The sequence below is a fragment of the Metarhizium acridum genome (assembly GCF_019434415.1).
Source record: "Metarhizium acridum strain ARSEF 324 chromosome Unknown scaffold_13, whole genome shotgun sequence".
Lineage (NCBI taxonomy): Eukaryota > Fungi > Ascomycota > Sordariomycetes > Hypocreales > Clavicipitaceae > Metarhizium > Metarhizium acridum.
The window spans coordinates 490,966-514,055 of NW_027094016.1; the positions used below are offsets into that span (position 1 = coordinate 490,966).

Sequence of the window (23,090 nt, forward strand, 5' to 3'; positions counted from 1 at the left end):
CAGCAACCCAACTTCCCCCCCATCGTGGCTCCATCCATGGATGACCAAAGTCGCCGAGCAGTAGATTCGTCCGTGCCGTCTCCGTCCCTCGGCCGCCCGTCCGGAGGAATTCGTCACAACTCCTCGGAATGGGGGGACGGGGAACTTCCGATCAATGTACCAAGGTCTCGACGTGAAACACACCATTGTGACGTTTTCCCGTGTCCGGCTACAGGGTGTTTCTACGGCCGTGTTATATCCGGCATTACCGAGGCATAACTGCGACTTCCAACCGTTGGCGAGGGACCAACATACTCTGACTACCAGGTGTTTTTGCGACTTGGTTTGGAATTTGGAGAGTATGGTCATGTTAGCCTGTGGGTAATAGCCGATTTGGCACACTTCTTGTTCATCGGCGCACTCATCACGGATTTGGCCCATGATCGGCAATCGGAGAGCGGATTGGACCCATTACACAAGGGAACCTGGATCACAGGTCATGGGTCCGTGGAGTTTCCGCGGCTCACCGCCGTTGGCACAGCGATGCAGCTTTACAATTGTTTATTCAACTATATTCGTCCAGACATGAAAATGCGCCCATGCCATGCGATCATCCAACGCCCTGTCAAGTAAAAATGCCTCCTTGTTTTCCCCAACCTCAAAGTTCATGTAAATGCCGCGGGTATCTTGGTGTAGTAACTTGTGTAATCATGCATGTTTGCTCACGCAGCGAGCAATTTCTGCACACGCTCGTGGATGACTCGATCGATGGGCTGGCCGTGTCGCTGGATGACGACGTTTTCTCGGCCGCCAATGGCCACGATTCGCAGCCACTCGGGCGCGACTTCTGTGGCAATGAGGCGCACGCAGGCGATGCCTTCTTCCGCGGAGAGAGGGACGCGCAGCGAGTCCCTGAGCTTGTCTGATATGGCCAGCATGGTGAAGGCCTGTCGGGGAAGAGACAGCGGGTTCGACAGGCTGAGCATGGAGATGGTGGCGGCGACGTCGACCACGCGGTTGAGGGCGGCGCGCCGCTGGAGCTCGGGGCCGGAAGGCGGGAGGGGCTCGTTCGCCTTGGCGAGCTGCTTGTGTCGAAGGCGGTCCAGGAGACTCATCTTGGTGCCGTCTGGGTTGAGCAGCTGGGGTTTTTGTGCCTGCGGCTTTTCGTGCTTCTCCTGCTGCCTGGCTGCGATGCCGTTCTTGAGCTCGGAGAGCAGGCTTTGGCCTTTTGCCATGAGAGGGTTGGCTTTTAACCCGCTGCCCATGGTTGTGATGGCCGCCTGGGGAAGATCCGACAGCGACAGGCCCTGCAGGGGGACATGCACGTCTGTCATTTCGTCCATGGCCTTTTCGGCACACAGGGCCCGGATGTTGTCTTGAAATTGTTTGTTCAGGAGGTCTTCCTTGATGGACGCTGCTTCGACGCCGTTGGCCAGCTCGACGCAGACTCTTCCCCGTCCGTAGTCGGTGATAATGAATGGTGACGCCGAGTTCTCCTTGCCGTAGGACTGAATCGCAATGCACCGCCGGAAGTCCTCCACGGTGACTTGTCGTTTCCCCCATGTTCGTGAGACATTTGGTGAAATCACCCTGATATCGATGGGGGCCGTGCCGCCACTGTGGGCAATCTGAATCAGAATGGTCTTGAGGAATGCCTTGTTGAGGGTAATTAGGTCGGCCAGCTGCGGCGGCAGTGACTTGTCGTCTCCATTGGCCTTGGCTCTGTCGGCTTTCTTCCGGTAGAGGGCATCAATCTTGGTTTGGACCTTCTTCTCTTGTTGTATGGTCTTGGTGATGACAGTTGACTGGCTGGGTCTGTGGGCCGTCTTTGTCCTAGACGGCGTGGCCTTGGCTGTGCGTTTTCCCTTGCTGGGGGTAGAGGCTCGAATGCAGTCGGCGGCGGCAGATGGCTCGGCCCGTCTCGGACGCTTCGAGGAGGTGTGTTCTTGCTCGTCTTCGTCACTGCTTGGAGGGAAAGAAACAGTACGTCGTGCCAGTCGTCTGTCGCTGTCCTGTTCGATGGAGCTTGCTTTTCTCTTGCGTGACGAGCTGGGGGCAGGTATTTCCACGACGACGGCCTTTTTTGCGGCTCCATCGGGCAGTGTTTGCGACTTGGCAACGCGTGTGAAGTTGGTGATGGGATTGGCAGAAGGCACGGGTTCGACGGCCTGCCGCCTTCTGATTGCCGGGCGAGGCATCTTGCGAAGTCGAGGGATGTGCGTCAACTCGTTCGCGAGAAAGGTCGGCAGCGGTGTGCTGGGAAGGCTCGAGGCAAAATAGATGAGATGAAGGCGGCCTTTGTGGTTGTCTTGCCTCAAAAAACGAAGATGCGCGGAAAGTACAATGTGACGCGGTGCGGTGCAGTGCAAGAGCAATGGAAGTCGTGATTGTGCAGGGAAAGGAAAGATGGGAGGTCAAAATGCCCAAGGGCGCCTAGGTAACGGAGTGGAGGTGGGACAAGCCAGGGTCAATGAGCTGGGACGTGCAGATACGCGCCATCGACAATTGCAGACGCGTTTTTTGGTGTTGAGCGCGTAAAGAGCATCGACTGGAGGTGGCACGCGCTTCCGCCCCACCACCTCATCACCATTCACGACCATCATCACGGCCATCATCGTCAATCAACACTCATGGGACAACATTTGTGTATTCTGACTATTCCTATTTCAAGCTCCATGACACCTGACATTGGTAGCTAGATGCATCGGCAATCCGTCAAGCCTTGCGGATAATTGCTTCACCATTCATGATGCCCAAAACTGCATCATCCGTCGCTGCCCACGTCTTCCAAGCATCAATCATTTCCTCAACCTCCTCCCTCTTCACAGTCCCGTCTTCCAGCGCCTTCCTCCACACCGGACCACTTTGCAGACGCTCCACCATGGAATCACCTGGGCAAAAACATATTAGCGGCCAAACTCGATCTACATTGTGTGATACACTCACTCCACGGCTTCCGATCTCCGGCCGAGCCATAACACCAGGTTCCAAAGCTCATCTCGACGTTTTCTCTCTGGGCGCCAGCCTTCAGCGCCCAGGAAAGCAGCTCCCGCCCCGCAGTGCCGCTCGCCCCGTTCGAAATGTGCTGTTGAACGTTGAGCTCGTGAAACTGCTGCAGAGCCGGAATCTCTGGCCAAAAGCACCACATGCGCATATCGGCTTCCCGAAGAGACACAATTCCACCTGGCTTGGTCACCCTCAGCATCTCGCGAATTGCGTCGACCGGCGCATCCAAATGCGTAAGGACCTGATGGGCGTGTGTGACGTCAAAGCTCGATTCGGGAAAGGGAAGCTCATAGGCGCTCGCCCTTTGGTAGCTGATATTCTTGACGCCCTTCTTTTCTGCGTGAAACCGTGCCCGCTGTAGAATGTCATCCGAGATGTCTGTAGCCGTTATTTGGCCCTCGGGCATGTAGTTTGCCAGGGAGGCGGTGATGGTGCCTGACCCAGCACCCACGTCGAGCATTTTGAGATGCGGATTCTGGGACGCGCTTGTTTTAAGGTGCGGTATGAGATGGGCAGCGCTGTTCTCGGCAGTTCGCCATTCATGATGCTGCACCTGGGGGAGAGCATGGCCCGGGCCGTAGGTGTTGTGCTGTGTAGGTGCCATGGTCATTCGTATCCCTTGGTGTATTCTAATTGCTCAGCGTACCAATTGGTGATGTATTTCACTTGTGTGAGTATCTTCTAACCTGAAAATCTTAATAAAGAGGAGGAGGAGAGGAGACTCTTGCAGTTGAATCAAGGGATTTATACTTGGCAGGTTCTTGAGTGTAAGTTGTGGCGACACCCCATCATGGAAGACGCCTTCAACCCTCATTGGCTGGTGATGCCGGCATTGACGGAGTTGAGCGGAGTTGAGCGGAGCTGAATGGCGTTCACGATCAAATCTAAAAATAACCCGCAAGGCAAGCATGGGAGTCATGACGAGTAGTAATAGAATAAAAAAAGTGTAGTTACTATGACACAGCTTATTATTTGAAGTACTTAATAGAGCCTGCTGATACCTCGATTTATATGAACATATTAAGCCTGGCCGTATAGACGCTCGGGTGGGGGTCTATTTACGAGCAATAGCATAGGGAACGTACACTACTCTGCACAGGGTAATGTTACGCTTTCTAAGTATTACCGAGGTACTTGCGCCTATTTATCTAATATTGTTAGAAGCATACAATAAATAGTAGTTTCCTAGTATAATATGCTGTTTTATTCAATTGTTTCCCAACCAACTACTAAATCCACAAGGCACTGTCCTCAGCCAGATGCCAAGTCTCATAAAGCCGCTCAAATATAATGCCAGATCTCCGCAATGCGTATGTGAAAATCAGACTCTTTTCCGATAATGTCTAGTTTCGGACCTGGATCAAGCCATTTGTCTACACTTGCACTGCTGATTCAGCATGGTATGGATTGTGGCGAAGAGATTCCAGAGCTTGAATAACACTGTCAATTTTTTGAACGCCGAATGCCGCCATGCTGAGATTGAATAGTGTATTTGAACGAAGATTTACGTCTGTGCTTGCGAGGGAACCATCTTCGCGCCATGTGGAATGGGGACAGGATACAGTCGGGCACAAATATAAGTGTATCCGACATCCTTATACCTCTTCAGAAGCTCGGGTATCACCATTTTTACATCTCCAAGCAGTTTTCGAAACACCCATAATAATGCCCCCTCGTCTCAAGCCACTGTTCCGTCCTCTTCGTACGCTGCCATTGCACTACAATCGAGTCTTTCAATATCGAGCATTTCATGATGCAAAGAAGTACATCAAGGTCAACGTAAAGGGGTCTCTAAAAACACAACACCTTGACACTTTTTATCAGGGAACCCCATGAGGCCTATATTATACTCCATAGAGGAATTACCTTGACCATGAAATCAGCTAGCTATTATTCAGTAGAAAGCCTGCGCCTCTCTTGAGATCCCGAAAAGATCTCTTTAATATTCTTCCATGAAGACTTTATATTTTGCGTATAGTGAGTAGATTTATTTTATATTAATAACCGCGCTCTTAGTCTCTTTAAAGCCACGGTACCATATGCGCGTATTATTATTGACCGGGACCTTCCACGGCAGAGTGCAACCAATATGGGCCTTGCAACGCTCTGGCTATAAGGGACATCACATTCTACTACCGTGGATGGCACAGCCGATCGTGAGTCCATTGGTGTTCGAGGTAAGATTACCAAGCACTTATTTCAAGTAGATTAGTTTGAGGAGTCCTCACGAGAGAGCAACAGAAGATTAAAAGGAGTTCTCTGAACTCTTGCCAAACAGATACTGCATGAATACATAGGGCTAGTACTCAACCGCATTTGCTGCATCGCTGTCCTCGGCGGCTACGTCATCGAATCAGCTGCTTTCTGCAGTGCCCACCTTGTGCCAGCGCTCTTTAACCGCTTGCAATGCTATTTATCTGGAGTGATTTCCTTACACCATCTTTGAAATATAAAATTTATAGTAAAGCATCAGCATGTCTGCCAGAATCGACGAGAGACGAAAACGTGTGGGGAGACGAATCAATGACACTACAAATGAGATTTCGGAGAAGGAGCGAGGATTAATAATGCACGGCTGCTGCGATTCAAGACGTCTTGCTGCATTTTCCCTGGCTCTTCAAGTACCCCGTGTACTGGAGGTTCCGTTCCGCTATTCCCTGAGCCTCTGAAGCCAGTTGTGGGTTCTGGAAAAGCTTGGCCTCGGCCTCCTCAAGCTGCTTTGCATCTTGTCCTCTGGCGTAATAATTCTGAAAAACATAATTGAGGTCAGAAGGGCAACGGATAATGTGAGCAACGTGAAAAGAGGTGCTTGATGGGTCGCGCCACTCCCGCTTGAGCTGTTTGGGGAGTTGGTCATCAAGAGCCAGGGCGACAGAAAATTGTGAGAGGAATAACTTGGCATAATTCGTCCATATATGGCCGGTGACCCATGCTGGCGGCGTGCAAAGCTGGCGAGGAACTGTGCTTGTAAACTGCCAATCAATAAAGCCTACGATCTTCATCTCTTCATCAACAATGATATTGCTTGGCCGTAAATCTGGGTGGCTAAGGACAAATGGACCATTGTCAAACTCGGGCTTTATAACGCTATTGAAGCAAGGTTTCATGCTGTTGATGCAAAACATGTCGTAGCGAACCTCGTCCTCCGGGTGATCACGTCGCGGCGCAAGTAGATAGCTGGAAATGAGGTCGAATTGGGACTCCACAAATGCCTTGGCGGACACGAATCTCGACAATTCTCGGCGAGCATCGTTTGAGGATTGTGTAAGAAGACGGCCAACTATCGGCTGCGACGCATCGCCGCTTGGCATGAGAGAACCGATGGCGGGCAGCTCTAAAGACCGAATCTCTGCTAAATAGCCTAGCAGTTGGCGGTAGAAATTGGTCTTGATGGTGCTGTGAGCGCGGAGCAGCTTTTCCTTGGCAAGAGGCTTGCCTGGAATGTAGTCCAGGATGAGAAACATTTGCGTAGCCGTGGGACTGGTCGTCAACTTTTCCCCTTTTCCGTATGCGTGGATTTTGGCCACTGGTATACTTGTCTTGATGCGGATGAGACCATGGGAGGGTTAGCTGATGGTTTTGCTGATATTGACCAACACGTACTTTATAGTCGCTACCTCGCTGAGGAGTGTTTGCCATGGATTATAGAGAGCAGGTTCAATCGGAATTCTCACAACCCACTCGTCGTCATTATCAAACTTGACGAAGAAGCAGGCATTATAGCTACCCCTAGCTTGACCAATGATGCGACAAGTCCTATCGCCGTTGTAGCGTGATGCCAATGCCTCAATTTTTCTCGGCAGCAGCGATGCGACGAAATTATCACTGGCCTTGATTACTTCGTCGTCAGTCAACGCAAGGAATTCGTCATTTGGGGCCGTGTCCCCGGCTATGGTCGCGGCAGGCTCCTGGCCTGTGTAGGACGCATCGCCCAGAGGAATTAGGAATCGCCATAAACGAGAGACTAACTCATTGATCCAATGTCGCAGATGCACCAAGAGCTTACGGAGAGACATTTGGAAGAGGCTTCATTCCGCAAAATTGTAGATTAGATTGGAGGGAAGCGTGCGCACGACAGGCTTGCCGAGTGCATTAACCCAGGTGTCACGTGTCGCAACGTCACATGCAGGGTTCTGGTAGCACAGAGTCGACAGACAAGGCCAGCACCAGACAGGACCAAAAGATTCCAGTAGCCGCCCAGGGCACAGCACTAGAGTGTAAAAACGGGTACCCGTGGGCACCCGTGGGTATCCAAGTTTTTCTTGGGTTATTCGTGGGCTACCTATTTTATCATGTAGGTGGTTTAGGTATACCACGGGTAATCTAATAAAATACTACGCCACCCCTTGCACGTTAGAGCTGTGGGTGCAAGGGGTACGATCATCCGAAGGCTGGGAGTCCTTGGGCCAAGCAACTATTAAGCCATTACATTTAGCTAGCTATCTAGTTATGCAGAGCCGTGGTCTGACCTATATGGATTCCGTGTAAGGACCTGTCGTCTTCTATGCCGCTCATCCCTCATCTTCATCTTCATACCCTCTGGTGGAGACTCGTAAAACAGGTGACCACGATCAAAGGGCGCATCCAGCATCAAGCCCTGGAGCGTTTTTACGCGAGAGACAGCTACGTAGCTTAAACCAGTCTGAAAGTCCCGACAGGAGAGATCTGTCACGATGACATCTTCAGTGATGCTCTGCGACTTGTGAACCGTAATGGCGTAGCATACGATCAGGGGAAACTGCGTGCGAGTGCAGAGAGTGCTTCCGATGAGGAAGTCCCTGTCTACTGGGAGAATCGGGACAATCTTTCTGCCATCAGCGGTGGTCAGGAACACAGGTCCACTGTACTTGTCAAACTCCATCATGATAACACAGGGAGGGTCTTGGACTGGGTCAGCCCCCGGTGCCCAGCCGATATCGTAAACGGTACCGCGAGCGCCGTTGCAGAGACCAACTGGCTGCCAAAGGTTAGATGTCAGCATCAGACGGGCGCCAATGCATATAGGGATCTGCTTCGCAAGGTTGCCCGCCTTGTCATCAGGCGCCGCAGCCGCGCCAAGGCCGACATTCTTAGCCTTGACCTGAATGACTGGCCGGCCGAGGCGGTCGAGGTGGTAGTGGTTATATTCGTTCACCCTATCTTTCGTGGCGTATACTCGCAAGGCGTTGGCGAACCTGGCGACCTCCAGATCATCTAGCTTCGCCTGTACTCGACCGGAAAGGAGTTTCCAGGACTCGACTGACAGTTGGAGGAGCCGCAATTCCTCGAGAGCTGTGCGAAACGCCTTCTGATCGTCGCCCCGTTGCCGTTGGACAACCTTCAAGAAGACTGATTTATCGAAGCGTCTATATGCGTTCCTGCCTTTGATCTCCACTCCCTGCACCTCTTTATCGTAATAGAGCGGCTTCTGTAGCACGGGTGGAAGCTGGAAGAAGTCGCCAACCAGAAGGATGTTAAGACTACCAAAGAACTCCTCATTCCTACTCGGGAACGCCTCGCGCAGGCGGTCATCGATCCAAGAAAGCTGTCGCAGTCCCAGCATGCTCTTCTCATCGATGATCAGGTAGTTGATGTCCTTCAGCTTCTTCTGGAGCTGGGCCATGTCAGTGGGCGAGAGGGGCTTGAAGTCCTTGTTGATTGGAAGGTGTAACAGGGAGTGCAAAGTAGTGCCCGATATCTGATTTCCCGCGACGCCAGTGGGCGCGGCACGCCAAACAGGTGTCCCTCTCCCGGCAGCAGCGGCTTGGAGGTGCGCGGAGAGCAAATTAATGAGGTATGACTTCCCGGTACCACCTCCACCATCCACATGGAGCAGCAACTGAGAGGGTTCCTGATTCAGGAAGTGGTCCATCACGGTATCGTATACTAAGCGCTGATCCCGGTTTAGGGAATCTCGAGCTTCCAAGGGCTGATGATCCACATCAAGGTCAAGGCGGTTTGCCGCCTTGCGTTGCTTCCAGTAGTCGCCCTTGAGAATACCGTCATCAGTATACCGTCCAACGTGAGGGGTCCAATCATAATTGATGTCGATGTCTCGGCGGCCGAGCATGTCGATATCCTCTTCCTCCAGCGGGCGGTCGGGAAGCATGCGGGCGAGTTCATGCCAGTCTTCATCCACAATGGGCTCTTCATGGACCTCAAGCTCAAATTCGTCGTCCTCAGCCCTCAATTCATTTGTATCTGGCTCCCCATAATGATCGTCCGCATGGGTGTCACGGTGCTGCTCTCTGCAAAACCTGTACGCAGCCGCGAAGGAATCGAACCGCTGCCCGCCCACGGTGAGCAACTCCTCTGGAGAGCGATGCGGATGAGCCATCATCAATTTAACACGGCAGAAGTCACCAAACTGGGGAGATGCCTCCACGGACCTGTATCGAGGAAAGTAAGACAGGACTCTCTTCTTCGCGTTGGCAGCGAGTCTCCTCCACGTCTTGAGATTATACGATTGCAGGTACTCGAGGTAAGTTGCATCCTCGTGCTGGTCATTTCTCTCGAGATACCTCCTGTAGCTGCCGACGGTCTCGTTGACATCTTCATCCACGCGATACGAACGTGCATGTTGCTCCAAAGGACGGCAGTCGACAGAGACCACCATCCGCGTGCCTTCCTGCAGAGGAATGTTAAGGAGAAGATGGGAAATCTCCTGCGCCGAGTAATCTCTCTCGGCAATCAGCTTATTCATCAGGCGAGAGGAGAAGGATAATAGCGGCTGAAGGTGTGCCGTGTGCGGCAAAACCTGGTCTGCAAGCTTACAGTAAGGCTCAGTCTTCTTCTCAGATTTGCTGCAATACTTGGCAGCGTACGTAATAACCGCCTGTAGGCTGGTGCAAGGAGATATGTCGATATTGGCTAGCCAGCCTAGTATAATGGCGGGATTGAAGTGATTCATGAGGTTGTCATTCCGCGCCGCCTCGAAGACATAGTACGACTTGCCTTCCTTCCTGATCACTGCGGCCAGCTCCCGCAAGGCACGAGGAAAGTCAAAACGACACTCCCGCTCTGGATTGGCCGCATTGGCCGCCTCGATATCTGCAGCAGCGCCTTCCATATCCCTCGCCAGATCAACGGTTCTCTTCCTTACGCGTAAGCAGTATGTGGTATTGCATCTGTGGCGCTGGCAGCGGTTGACGATTTGTGAGAGACGCAGGAATGTCAGTTCTGTACTCAGTGGATCTACGCTCAGGGGGTTACCCTCACCCTGGGGCATAGTCCTAGTCGGCTCAGGATTAATGGCAGTGATGTGGAATCCCCACGTGCGTGCAAAAACATCACGAGCGGCTTCATCCACCATGTCGACTCTTGGGCAATTCTCCATCCAGTACAGGCCATGGTTGTGCGGACTGCCACGCCCTTGCCATTCATACCGATCCCAGTAATCCGTAATGTTGAACTTCTTGCTTAACACGATATCTCGAAAGAAACAGTATCGGCGGTAGAAATGGAAAGCAGCAATGTGAGGATTCTGACGCAAAAGTTGGCGCGAGAGACCCATCCTCTCGGACTCGGACGCAGCCAGCCATTCATCATATCGGGGCATGTGCTGGTAGAGACTCCGCCAGTGTAAATCTGCCGGGCTGAATGTGATGAATGCACCAGGACATCCAAGGTTGTAGGCATAGGCCTCGAGGTCCTGCCTCTTCCTGTTCCAGAAGGGGCGCGTGCCGCGAATAGGTACCGCATGTCTTGTGATTGAGTTGATTAGCACCTGCGCCTCAGGGTCCTCGCTGTGCTCCAGTGCCTGAACAAGCTGCTCCCGTGTGAGCGGTTCATGACTACCATCGTGTTGCTTCACGAAGAATTTGGACCGTGCACGGGCCTGTGACCGCATCAGAGTATTGAAGGCGACGAAGCGGAAGGTCGGGTGGCGTGCAAAACGCCCGTCATGCCAGCGCATCGCGTGCTCGATGTAGTCCATGTAGTCGATTGACCGTAGCCGAGGCTCAACAAAGTCGGCTCTCCCGTCAGGAAAGAGGCAGGGAAAAGCTAAGGAGAGTAGGGCATGAGAGCGATTGAACTCATTAATGGGTGTGCGCCGTATATTCGGAAGCTGCAGCTCGTGCTGCACCTGCTCCTGGAAGCTTGTGGAAAGCCTTGGTTCAGCTTCTGGTTCTCCGGCAAGAATAGACCGCAGAGCATCGAGCTCCGTGTCCTTGGCCAAAAGGTCCGGCACCGCAGCCTCGTCCTCCAGGTCCGGTTCTGCCTCCTCATCTTCCTCGGGTCCAACTTCGGCAGCCTCCACCTGGCTCTGGGGGATGTCGTCCAGGACATTGCCATCTTGAGGCAATTGACTCAGCCGCTCTTCGTCGATGACGATGCATCGATAGCCAGGATGATGGCGCCGGAGGTAGTTAAGCCATATGGCAACTGGCTGGCGGCGTACACGGAACTGGCGGGTGAATTGCCGGCTAAGGTTTGCATGGGACGACGTATTGGAAGGACGGAGTAATACAGTGTTCAACTCCCGCGGCAAAAGCGGGAGTTGGTTGTACACCAAGCCAACCTCGCGGAGAAAGTGAACAACATGTCCCCGATATTTGTACTGCTGGCCCCGCACAAGCATAATATTCACGTGGACGTGAACACGGCCTATTAAAGACTCTTCAGTAGGTGTAAGCTGAGGCAATTGAGTCGGTACGGAGCCAAAATCCAACTGGTTGTCCACAGAGAAGAAGTACGGCTCTTCAGGGCCGCGTTTATCATCCTTTCGACAGCAACGCGCACAAATGCCATCAGAATCGATCTTCATCTGGAACCAACGCTCTTGACATCGACCACAAAATTGCATTTGGTCATTGTCCAGCTTTGTCCAGAACTCACGGAAGATTGCTTTATCACGACAGGTCAAGGCGCAAGCGTCCAGGTCCCCATTCCACACCGGATCTTGTGCGTGAAATACGGCCGATTCTTCAGGTGGAATCATCACTGGACTCCGGTACCGTCGTGGCGGCCCCGACGATCGAGTTTGCCTTTGAGATTTTTTTGGCCGCCCTCCTGTACCAGGGGCAGGACCACGGCGAGCACGGCGACGAGGCCCTGACTTTCTGGAAGGCTGCCGCGAGCAATAGCGAAGAGGGCTTTCGTCCAAGGCATTGCTATTATCGTTCCCGTCTTCGTCCCCTAGATCGGAATCAGACTCTACCCCTAGGTGTTCGAGGTACTTCCGTGGTCGAGCAGGTGAAAGCAGCAAGTTGAAATAGTCCTCGACGTCAACATCAGATTCAGAGAACTGTCCCCTGTCATCCGCTTCCTTGGTCATTCCATCCCCATCTGGGAGCTCATTTGCCTGTAGTCGATCTTGACTCCCAGCTACGTTCCGTGGTTAGCTTGAACAAACTGCCGGGACCACAGCACAAGGATACCTTCTCCAGGACCATCAGAACCTTCAAAGACGCCGAGTTGAGAGATTGTGGGAGTTAGTGACACAGCCTCCCCTGCACGGCGTCGTGAACGATGGTCGCGCCGAATAGTGGCCTGCTTGGCCCTGGCGCCGGCCTTGGAGGCATCATCTTGCGAGTCCTTCCCGCCCTTGTGGAACCTAACAGCCAGGTAAGAGTAGTCCACACCAGTCGTGCTGCTTCGGACAGTAGATGGATCAGAATGTGAGGCGACAGGATCGGTCGAGGGCGGCACAGGCGGTGAGGGAGCTAGAGCCCGGAAGAGCCGCGAGCTCGCTTGGGTTGGTGGGATCGGCGTCCCCAGCACTATCTGCGGCTGGCTGCCTGGCTCTCCGAACAAACTCCTAGCTGTATGTTGTTGCCGTAGCTTCTCTGGCGATGTAGGTTGGGTTCCAGATCTCTGGTTAGGAGGCGATAGGCCAGCGTCTCTGTCGGTTCTTTTCGGGGCAGATCTCTCAGCTGAGGTAGGACGGACAGCCAGCTTTCTCAATGCAAGGACGGCACCTTTGGACCTGGCACGCTTGATCAGGTTAGGGAGGCATATATAGTATATCAATGGTGTCAGTTACCTCGGAATTGCGGTGGTCCCGGCATTCCAGACAGGTTGTAGTTGGATTGGCAGATTTCCTCCTGCTAACGAAATTACTTGGTGATTTTGTTCGGTCGCAAGACGGGCAATGGACTGCCAATTCAGATCTAGGACTAATATTACCCCTAGAATCATAATCCATACCCAACCATGCGGTACATCTGTTTCAATAATGGAAGAAAGGCTGCTGGCCAAGCAAACGAACAGATCGCTGGGCAAATTTAGCGATTGTAAACGATTGTAAACGATTGTAAACGATTGTAAACAGAGAAGTAAACAAAGAAGCACCGACAGACGGTGGCTGTCCTTTACCCACTTTTCTAGAGCCACCAACCAATCCAGCCTTCTTTCGCGATTTCCCATACAAAATTTGGACCAATAGAAACTTATTTGTCAAGCCTGCACCAAACCCTCATTATTCGGAAAACTTATGGATTAATGTAGAGTCAGCCTTCGGCTGAATAAAGATAAGTACTTTATAAATACCTATAAATATATAATAATATAATATAATAATGTAAATTAAATAAATAAATTAATTATAATAATTAATTATAATAATTAACGTTAACCCTTTAATATTTAATTATATTTATAATAAGTCTTAAGTTTTTAAAGTATAAAATAAGTTATATAAGTCTTATTTAAGTATTTAAAAATACTTAATATTTTTAATAAATAATTATAGGTAACCTATTTTCCCCTATAAATCTATTTGGGTCTTTTTTTCCTACCTATACCTACCTAAAGCCCACGGGTAAGCAACCCACACGGGTACCCGTGGACCTTTTACACCCTACACAGCACCAGACACAACAGAAACCAGACCAGACTGCCTGCATACATACCTAGGTACTTACATAGCATTGGCTGTATATAGGCTACCAGACCAGAAATATATACGTGTATGTACCTAGGTGGTCAGTGGCCGCACTCTACAGGCACTACATGCAATTGAGCCTGCATATGTGCCAATTGTGACCAGCAACCCCTACAAGTGCGGTCTGGTGTCTACATATGTATCCAGTCTAAGCAAATATTAAATGGACATGGACGAATTATTAGCAGTTGGCCTCTGCTGGCCGTACATGCTTGACCACGATGCACCACCGCTACTGCCAATGCCATGATCATCTTCGCCTATTCGTATTCTACCTCACTTCTCCATCCAGCTCGGTATTGGGGCGGAGCTTGCTTTGTTTTCTTTCCCAAACAGCCTGGCCAAATTCGCTAGCAACTAGGTTGGGTCAGAGCCGCAAGGGCTTCTCAGATAACGTTTGTAGCTTGCCTGAAGCGCATCAACGAATCGCTCGCCATACCACGGATTTGAGGGAGCATTTGGTCTAAAGCTGGCTTAAAGTGTCTCAAATATCAGCCGCCTTTTATCCAGCACAGAATAGTAAATAGCTACTGGCATATATAGTATAATCTCACTTGCATATGGCTACTTGTGAGTTAAAAGAGCAGCCACTAATAGATCATTTCGTCAAGGAAGATGAGCAGACAGGTGAATTTCAGGGGCGAGGCAGCTAGCTGGTTAGTAGAGAAGTTGCGGATCTAACAAGCTACGTGGGAGGAGTGCATAAACAGGGTAGCGAGATAAGAGGACCTGTGTAGGTAGGGAATCGTAGAGTGTAGAGATAGGACAGTAAGTAGATGGCAAGAGAATAAAAGCATGAGTTGGGGAGAAAAGCGAGTTGAAGAGCAGATGGACAATATAGTGCGAGGCCTATGTATATATATATATACTGCGAACTACACAAAGATGTTTTTTTTTTCTTTTTGTTTTGAGGCAAAATTGCATTGTTAACCTTCCCCGAGTGGATTATACCGTCAAATACTGCAGAGGAACAGCCCCTCCCAGAGTATAATACTTTGATTGTTCACAGGGTTTTATATTTGGCTAGGATGAGTGTCAACTAGGTATATTGAGGCGTTGCAACGGTCGTGAATACGTAAGTGATGCCGTCTTCAAGTCCTGGGAGAACGCCGGATCAGACGTGCTGGCAATAGCAGAGCAGTAGCTTTATAATTTGCTCCACAGAGTACATTTTACATAGAACCTACATATCAATAGATCTATTACCAAGTTCTATTCTCTCTTGTATTTGTAAACGAAACGGACATGGTCGAATACTAAGCAATCTAGTGCTGCCCACGTTGCTTAATGACACTATATCTTGGTATTTTAGAAAGCAAAGCTGACGAGACTTGGGGAATCGAAGGGATCAATTAGCATAGAAAGGTAGGAAGTTATAAATAGACTTCAGCCGGGGAGAGCCGGTGTTCCCGAACTAGTGATGCAGCTTGTACAACAGACCTGGAGTGTTATATCCGACGGCTTCAATAATGTACACATGGTCTGAAAAAAGGTTAAAGAGAATAAAGTTGTGCTTTATCAGCCTCGGAACCGGATTACCATGCTTGGCGAGGTCAAAACGTGCGGTTGCGTGGATCTGCGCAGCCCCATGTTTGCGCGTCGAATTCTTGGTACCAGACAGCTAAATGCAGCAAAGGCGGCCGTGAGGTCACGGAATCCACAACGCCCCTGCCAGCGGCCGTAAACCTTGAGTGACATTGATAGTAACTGTATCAGGCCTAATAAAAGTATAGCTGTGATAGTGGTGTAATTTCTTGTAATATGGAAGTTTATTAGGACTTTTCTTATCATTTAAATTTAAGTATAAAATCAAGTACCTTTAAAATACTAGCTTTTAATTGGCTCAAAATCCCTGTCACAACCTCGATGCCGCCTTCGCTGCATTTAGGGGATGTACTCCGTACCCGAGAGTGAATTTCTCGGCGCAGGACGCCCCACCACACCACCCGTCTTGGGCTAGCGGCCACGATGTCGCACCCCCGTTGCATTCCCGGTACAAATGGGTACCCAAATATGGCACTGATTGCCCTCAATCAAGAACGATGTCAACTACATAAGTACCTTTACGTGATTACGTGCACGAATTGCTCAACAACACAGCGGCGGGCAGGCTCTAAACGCGATTACCGTTGCTGACTCACTCCATGATACTGAAGGAAGAAGAAAGGCCAATATCAGCCGTGGCCGCGTGCGCGATTTTTGGCATGTTTCCCACGCAGTTACTCGTGAAAATGCTTACAAACGTAAACGTGTAGCAACGAGGGTGTAAGCGTATAAACGTATGGGTCACCACGGCTCCCATCAGACTTACTCCTGAGCCCCGAGCAAAGCAATTCACGCCGGATAGTACGGAGCACTGTGGGCAGTCATACGAACTGATGCGGATTTTGCACATGCGGAATTTTGCGCACGCTCTGACTCTATTTTGCAAAATTGCCAGCTTCCTCATCTGAACTAGTGTCAGCGCATTCTTGGAACCAAATAAGTCCGCCCCTTGGATATAATATTAAAATTGGATACGAGTGTCTTTGAAAGGGACCTCGGCTTAATTGCTCAATGCGCCTGCCGAAATTATTTAAAGATGAATCATGATCCGTATAATGTGTTTCCCGACATACATAGCTTCTTGTTCTAACAAGGAAACATGATGCTTTCCGTCATTCTCGGGCTGCCTTTGGTGGCGCTTGCCCTGGCAACTCCCGTGTCGAATAACGCCAACGATGTAGACGGGACATCAGGCGGAACATCAGACGGGACACCGGACGATGTGGCGAGGGTGCTGGAAAGGGGGTTTCTTCCGACAGACCTGGCTGGGGTGGTCAAGGTCCTGGAAAAGGGTCTCCCTCCAGACATCCCAAGCGAAGTGGCTGCGATAGCGGCTATTCTTGAACAGGGTCCCCCTCGAACACAAGGTCAGGCTCCTCGGTACTTTTGAGAATTTGAGCATTGCATTAACAATGCACAGTTTCATCTGGCGTGTACGAGAAACTGAGCTACTATGCACAATTTCCAGGGTCCGCGACTGTATGCGTCCACAAGCCTGCGGAGGGCATTGTCGAGCAACTCTACGTCAATGAAACCACCACGGACACCCAGGCCATGATTTACAGACTGGATTCCAGAAAGGAGTTGATTCTAGCTATTCCAGGGACCCAAAGCGGTCGCGACTGGGATACAGATTACAACTGGCGTCTGGTTGACTACAAGTCCTGCGAATCCTGCAAAGCACATCACGGATTCTTAACTGCATGGGATTCAATTGCAGACGAGGTGGAGCGCGGGTTGGAATCAGCTCTGCGGTCATACCCAGGGTACTCGGTCACCATCGTGGGCCACAGCCTCGGAGGTGCTCTCGCGGAACTCGCCTTTGGCAGCTTGAAGCCAAAGCCGCTGAGTGTCTCGCAGGTCATCACCTATGGCGCGCCGAGAGTTGGGAACACGGGGTTCGCCGATTACATTGACAAGCTGGCGGGCGCGTCAAACTCGGATGCTGGCATTTCATATCGCGTGACTCACTATGATGGTAAGTACTGGCCGCACACAAATCGTGCAAACCGGTGGAACGGTAGTACTGACTTGAAGTAGACACGGTTCCGCACCTTCCCCCTTTCTTCTTTGGGTTTACCCATCCTAGGACCGAGTACTGGCAGTCTGCTGATAAGCCCGCAGAAGCCTCGACATATAGGTGCTACGGCCACGAGTCGCTGGACTGCATCTTTGGCAGGGTACCATCGTCAAAATCAGATGCACATGGCACTTATGCTGGGATGAAGCCTTTTTGTTAAAAAATTGATGCGTCTCTTGAATACCAAGAAAGCGAAGAGTCATTTTTCTGGAATTGCGCACACCTTGACTATCCACGTGTACTTGCCGTCCTATATCTCTTGATGTGCTTCGAAAAGTTCCTGCCAAAGAGGGCATGAATGGCTGGTAAAATCGTCAATGTTTGGCTGTTATGCGGTGCAACCATCTTTAGCCTGAGCTGCCCAAGTCGAGGCTTGTATATATTATGATGGTGGCCTCAAAGTAGTGTGTCTTGCATTGTGCTCCGGTATCGCCCCACGCTGCACAATTTCTCATGTGCCTATGAGAGTAATGACTGTTGGTTCGATAAATTAAAAATCAACGTCTACCATTTGCTCTTATCTTTTGGCAGCGCCAGTAAAAAGGCACGCCTGCGGTGCAGGTGCTCTTCGAGTCATCATATATCTCCCGACGGCTATATTACTAGTCGCCGCAGCTTAGAAATTTTGTGGAAACTGTATTTCCAGCTATATGTGCTAAATGAGCTATTTTATCTACTGCGGAACGACACATGGATTCGGGATCATCGGGACAAGTACTCGTGTAGCTTATCGAAATTCGGTTTCTATTATTAGTCGTGGACGCCAGGGTCCCAGCGAGTTCTAACTCTTTCCGAAAAAAGCCTTCCTCCACCACCCATTAACCCCTAGTCTTTCATGCCCATGTCAAAGACCGGACTACAAGACGCAGGCGAAGGGGAAGCGTCGGGTGAGGATGCCGGGCCCACGCGGCAAGGACTCGGGCGCCATACCAAATCTGGACTAGCGCCAGGTCCGGCCTGCGGCGGGAGTAGTCCAGGGTTTGAGATGACTTGCAAAGCATAGGAATCTTGACTACATTAATTCTTTGGTTATAAATTATCGAGAACTAGACAATTATGCTTGGAAAAGAAACATGGACAATTTTTTCCTTAGTAAAGAAAGATTATACGCTTCCTCTGCTTCTGGACCTTTAAGTGTCAAGACTCGACGGGTGTATTTGTTGGAATAAACAGGACATCTTTCAGCGATAGTTGCTTTTTCTAGGGCTCGGGTCAAAGAGAGCCCTAGCAGGGGTTCTCAGGAGCCCTGACTAGGTATTAAAGGGGTCTAGTAAAGGGGATATTAAAGGGCATCAATTCAATCCTCAACATCATCGATAGCTTCCTTTTCTGCTATGTAAATTGCTGTCATATTCAAGTAGTATGAGCCCGTATCATCCGTCTTTGTGAAAGTGTTGACTCTCACACGTAACTTATACATCTTGAGTGGTGTAGCATGCTTGTTTAACATCAGCCTTGTATTTTCCGGAGGCCTATATTTTCAGCTAGCTTCTTCGACCTCGTGCGGCGTGTACAAAGTTAGATTGTCGTTTCAGATTGTGTTTTTCCCTACCTCTTTCTGACAGTAGCTGTCCTAAGAAACAGGAATATGCTGTATTAATTAATTCGTCATCAATCTCCTCGCAATAGGCCTAGATCCTGTAGTGAATCTCCTAATTCCGTCGACGCCCTAGAGAAGCAATAGACAATACAACGAATGTGACACAGGTACGGCAAAGATATAGTGTTACTAGATGTCTTACATGATTATCTGGCTCATTTCTTTTTTTAAATTCTTATCAACTTAGTAACGAATAAGATAATAATTAAGATAGATCTAGTTTATTTCTGAAAAGGATTTCTCAGTTTTATGTACTCCCATTTGAGTAGTTGTGAAAATCCTGGCACAGATGACAGATTCAGAACCGTGGATGCCGCACGGTTATGCGTCTCCTACTCACCATGGGACAAACGGCATCGCAGGAGCCTGTCGAGATAACACCAGTTTCTGGTTAGTCTGATTTCATCGAGTAGCTGGCCAGCCTTTCGAACATCTATTTGATATTTTATAGCATCCAGAAATCACGTCAAGTCTTCTTAAACAGACAAAGGCAGTCTTATCCCGACACATATTTTGCGACTCTCGCCAATTGCATAGCTCTTATACCAGCGCCGTATTGCTTTTGTCGCACTTCCGCGAGAGACGGGACAAAGACCAAAAATAGTCACAGACCACGGACAACAGATAAGAGGCCAACGTGAAGCTGCTAGTAGAAAACAGTACCAAGTTTTGTTACAAAAGAAACGCGCTATAATTGAACAGCAACTATACCCACTTATATTTCTGTGACAACTTTTGTAGGCAAATTGCCCGGAACGCAGCGCCGTGGACATTCTAGTGGACTTTGACGTTTTCAACGGCAAAAGCCTACTATTACTCTGTATCGCCGAATAAAGCCACCAAAAACCTCGTAAAGACTCACGCCACGGCCCGGTTGAAGCCGTCGTTTTTGATACAGAAAAATCCGTCATTGAATGACTCAACGGATGGCCTACCAAATTTATAACAAGGATCTAACCTACCTAGCTAGATAGCTTCAGTCAAGACCAATCCACTGTTCAATTCGATCCATGGCTTTGAATTGTGATAGACGTGGAGCCAAATTCTGCTTTTGACGCGCACCACCAACCAACCGCCACTGATGTCTGCGTAAAGGAGAAAAGAAAAGATAGTTAGCAGCGTAAATTTCAATGTATTAGCGACTTTGAGCCGTAGCTTGCTATGCGACTGTTTATTACGGATCGAAGGCTGAACTGGATCCTCAACAACTGTTGATCACGACTAACTAGTTCAAATTATGCATAAAATTAATCTAAATCTCTGCAGACTAATGTAAGGTCAAACTAATTAGGCTAGGCTTACTATAGCGCCTTGTTGCTAAGTAATATGGGAACTCTTCCAGCAAGTTCCCCCGCAGAGAGCTGTAGCATCTTGACTCGTTGAGAGTGGAAAGGTGTGAGGGCACCTGAAAGACTGCTAAAAATCTATTCAGAAAAGAGGAAGAATACTTGTGGCACCCCTCATGACCTACTTCATTCTTCGTGCAACGTGCTCCGCCATATCGGGTACAAAGGAGGTGTCTTTGTGCAATCTTTTGTCGAGATTAGGTGTCAGACCATGAAACCGTGCGTCATGCAGGACAATAACCTGACAAAGTAGCGGCCGACAAATGAGGCATAATTCAAGTGCTGAATACGTAGGTTGACAATGAAGGCGACTTCTAAGAGCAACTACTCAAATGCCGCTTGCCTGCCGTTCCAGCCGTGCTTTTATATTTCAGCTGCACGATTGTCGTGAACAATGACTGCTAGAATTGCCGTCAGAGTGGCAACTGGTGCCTCGTTACGCTTCCTTGCCCAGGAATGGCTTCCAAGCTTTTGACTTATCGGGCCAGCTGAAGGAAAAATTACTGGGGGCAGGGGACGCCACGGAACCTTCAATCTCGATGCAATGGGAAGTCCTTCAAGCCTAGAGGACGGACATTCATATGAAGCGTAACCATCACGCAGATAAAATCATTCCACTGGTTACTTGTTATCTGGCCTTACCGGTATATTGCCATATTAACAACAAAGTATGGCAACAATGTTGGTGGTATTGGCATTTCTGAAACTGGTGACGTGCTGTGAGATGACTAACTAGCTGGTCACGAGGTTCGGTGCACAAAGATGAGACTTTGGCGTCCCAAAAATAGTGTTACTCCAGATGTCGAGGGACAAAGACCGTGCTGTGAGGGCCGGCTCAGATGGTCCATGCATGACTTTTGTTCCATTTTCGCAAGTTTGCTGGGGTCAGAGCCACTGCCCCGAGCGGAGCTAGAGTATTTAAAAGAGACTCGGCTCTGTTGTGTATCTAAGACACATTCCTCTCTCGAAAGCGACGACTGTGGAAAAACTCAAGAGTGGCCGCAAGTCACTTGCTATCAAGCAACGATGCGTGAGTAGAACCTGATGAAACCGTCTTTTCATTCTAGCATAATTGACCTACTATCTCGTCTAGTTTTATTTTTAAGCGAGGCGAGACGGAAATGGATAACCAGCTATGACCGCATGAAAGGATTCCCCGTATACATCTCACCTGCTGAGATGCGGCGTCTTTGCCTGCAGCTTCTTCGACAGTATGCCAGTGGGAAACTACCAGAAGGCTTTTTTTTACGCCATGTCGTCCTCTTGGTAGACCACAGCGGAAATCACAGCCTAGAGTGCTTTGGATCGTCAGACTACTTGTTTGATCATATGGAATATTTTGAAAAGAAGAAGTGCAAGACGGCTTTGTCATGGGAACTCAAGGGTTTATTGGAACTCTCCTTATGCCTTGCGTCTCAGTACTGCCAGAATGAAGTTTTTGACTGGCAAGGTCATCCTATTCCTTGGGAGAACCGAAGGGTACTGGACCCTGATTACCTTTCGAGAGCAATCGATCGGCTGGAGCGAGATTGCCTGCTGACAGTGAGCCAAGCGCAACATTTGTTTCAGACCGCGCCGGAGGAGCTGTTGGTGCCTGGTGATTGGAGATTGCGCTCGGGGGTAGTTCGATGGCAAACCAAGTTGAATTGGTGGCTCAAAAAAGACCATGACTTGGCTACGAAGCCTGCAGTGGCCCCGGAGTCTACACCATCCCCTTCCGAAAAGCTGTTTATGAATCCAGCTGTCTGATTACGTTCGAATATTAGTGACCTACAGGCTACGTTTAGTTATTTCACCGAGGTATTTAGTTCGTTCATGGATTCTTTTAGTATTTCTTGAACAATTTGTTACAACCACGGTGACTGAGGTGGTGCCCATTGCAAAGCCGGTCCCATCACACTTGTCGAATTCTTCATTCTAGATGCCCTATTTCGCAGGAGTGTCGCATACAAGGTAAGTACTACCCAAACCACGTTAAATGGACGGTAGTCAAGCCCATATCGAAGGAAGGTTCGGTTCCACCTGGAGCCTGGAACGGTTCTCGCAGTCATTAACACCGGGCGTTTGAAGTTAAATGAGACTCTGGGTTTACTCCCTTCTGTTGGTGCCATTTAGGAAATAACATTTCAGTCTAGTATCGTCGCCCTTGCCCATGTCGTTGAGCGGTTTATTGCCTATAATGTTTTGGGGTTTTCATAGGGGGTCCAGTCCACGTCTGCAAGCTTGCATGAGATGCCAAATGGTTTGAAGCTCCTGTTGAGCACCTCTATCTGACTGTTCACATCGTTACGCTAAAATTGTTAAGACATCTTGTGGAGTTTATCAAGTTGTCAGAGATGGCCTACCGGGAGGAGAAATTCAGTCTGGTTGGCCTTTGTTTCCTCAGGCCTCCCAAGAACGTGCACGTAAACGTCAAAGCTAATCTCTTTGGTCCCGTCGGGCTGTATGCGAGCACAAATAACAGGGGGGGTATCGTTTGAAATAGCTTGAGTACCGCAAGATTTGGTGATATTGTTTTGAGCGGCTGGGTTTTCTGGGGCTGCCGCTGCAGCCAGTAAAAATGCCAAGATGTGAGGGCGCACTTTGGAGTAATCTTTCAGCGAAATAAGAAGGAACCGCTCGGTTCACAAGGCCATGGAATGAGTCCTGTTCCAACTGGTCATTCATAAA

The 23,090-nt window shown here is 49.7% G+C and overlaps 5 protein-coding genes across 6 annotated transcripts; 1 reads left to right on the top strand and 4 right to left on the bottom strand.

Annotated features, from left to right (window-relative positions):
• Positions 1-701: 701 nt before the first annotated feature.
• Positions 702-2,177, bottom strand: J3458_002766 (uncharacterized protein; the record flags this gene model as incomplete). Its single annotated transcript, XM_007815895.1, has 1 exon — positions 702-2,177. The coding sequence occupies one exon, from the start codon at positions 2,175-2,177 to the stop codon at positions 702-704; it is 1,476 nt and encodes a 491-aa protein (XP_007814086.1).
• Positions 2,178-2,522: 345 nt separating this feature from the next.
• Positions 2,523-3,660, bottom strand: J3458_002767 (uncharacterized protein). 2 transcript variants are annotated; one of them, XM_007815896.2, is made up of 2 exons: positions 2,926-3,660; positions 2,523-2,870 (listed from the first exon to the last, which is right to left on the bottom strand). In XM_007815896.2, exons 1-2 carry the CDS (start codon positions 3,593-3,595, stop codon positions 2,695-2,697), a joined length of 846 nt encoding a protein of 281 aa, XP_007814087.2. In that variant the 5' UTR covers positions 3,596-3,660; the 3' UTR covers positions 2,523-2,694. The 2 variants fall into 2 exon arrangements, with proteins under 2 accessions (XP_007814087.2, XP_065977152.1); XM_066117368.1 differs by having other exon boundaries at positions 2,523-3,660.
• Positions 3,661-5,570: 1,910 nt separating this feature from the next.
• Positions 5,571-6,449, bottom strand: J3458_002768 (uncharacterized protein; the record flags this gene model as incomplete). Its single annotated transcript, XM_007815897.2, has 1 exon — positions 5,571-6,449. One exon carries the CDS (start codon positions 6,447-6,449, stop codon positions 5,571-5,573), a length of 879 nt encoding a protein of 292 aa, XP_007814088.2.
• Positions 6,450-6,551: 102 nt separating this feature from the next.
• Positions 6,552-7,001, bottom strand: J3458_002769 (uncharacterized protein; the record flags this gene model as incomplete). The annotated part of the gene is made up of 1 exon (XM_066117369.1): positions 6,552-7,001. The coding sequence occupies one exon, from the start codon at positions 6,999-7,001 to the stop codon at positions 6,552-6,554; it is 450 nt and encodes a 149-aa protein (XP_065977153.1).
• Positions 7,002-16,488: 9,487 nt separating this feature from the next.
• J3458_002770 (uncharacterized protein) lies at positions 16,489-18,707 on the top strand. The gene is made up of 3 exons (XM_007815898.2): positions 16,489-16,761; positions 16,815-17,372; positions 17,435-18,707. The coding sequence occupies exons 1-3, from the start codon at positions 16,494-16,496 to the stop codon at positions 17,632-17,634; spliced, it is 1,026 nt and encodes a 341-aa protein (XP_007814089.2). The 5' UTR covers positions 16,489-16,493; the 3' UTR covers positions 17,635-18,707.
• The last annotated feature ends 4,383 nt before the right edge of the window (positions 18,708-23,090 follow it).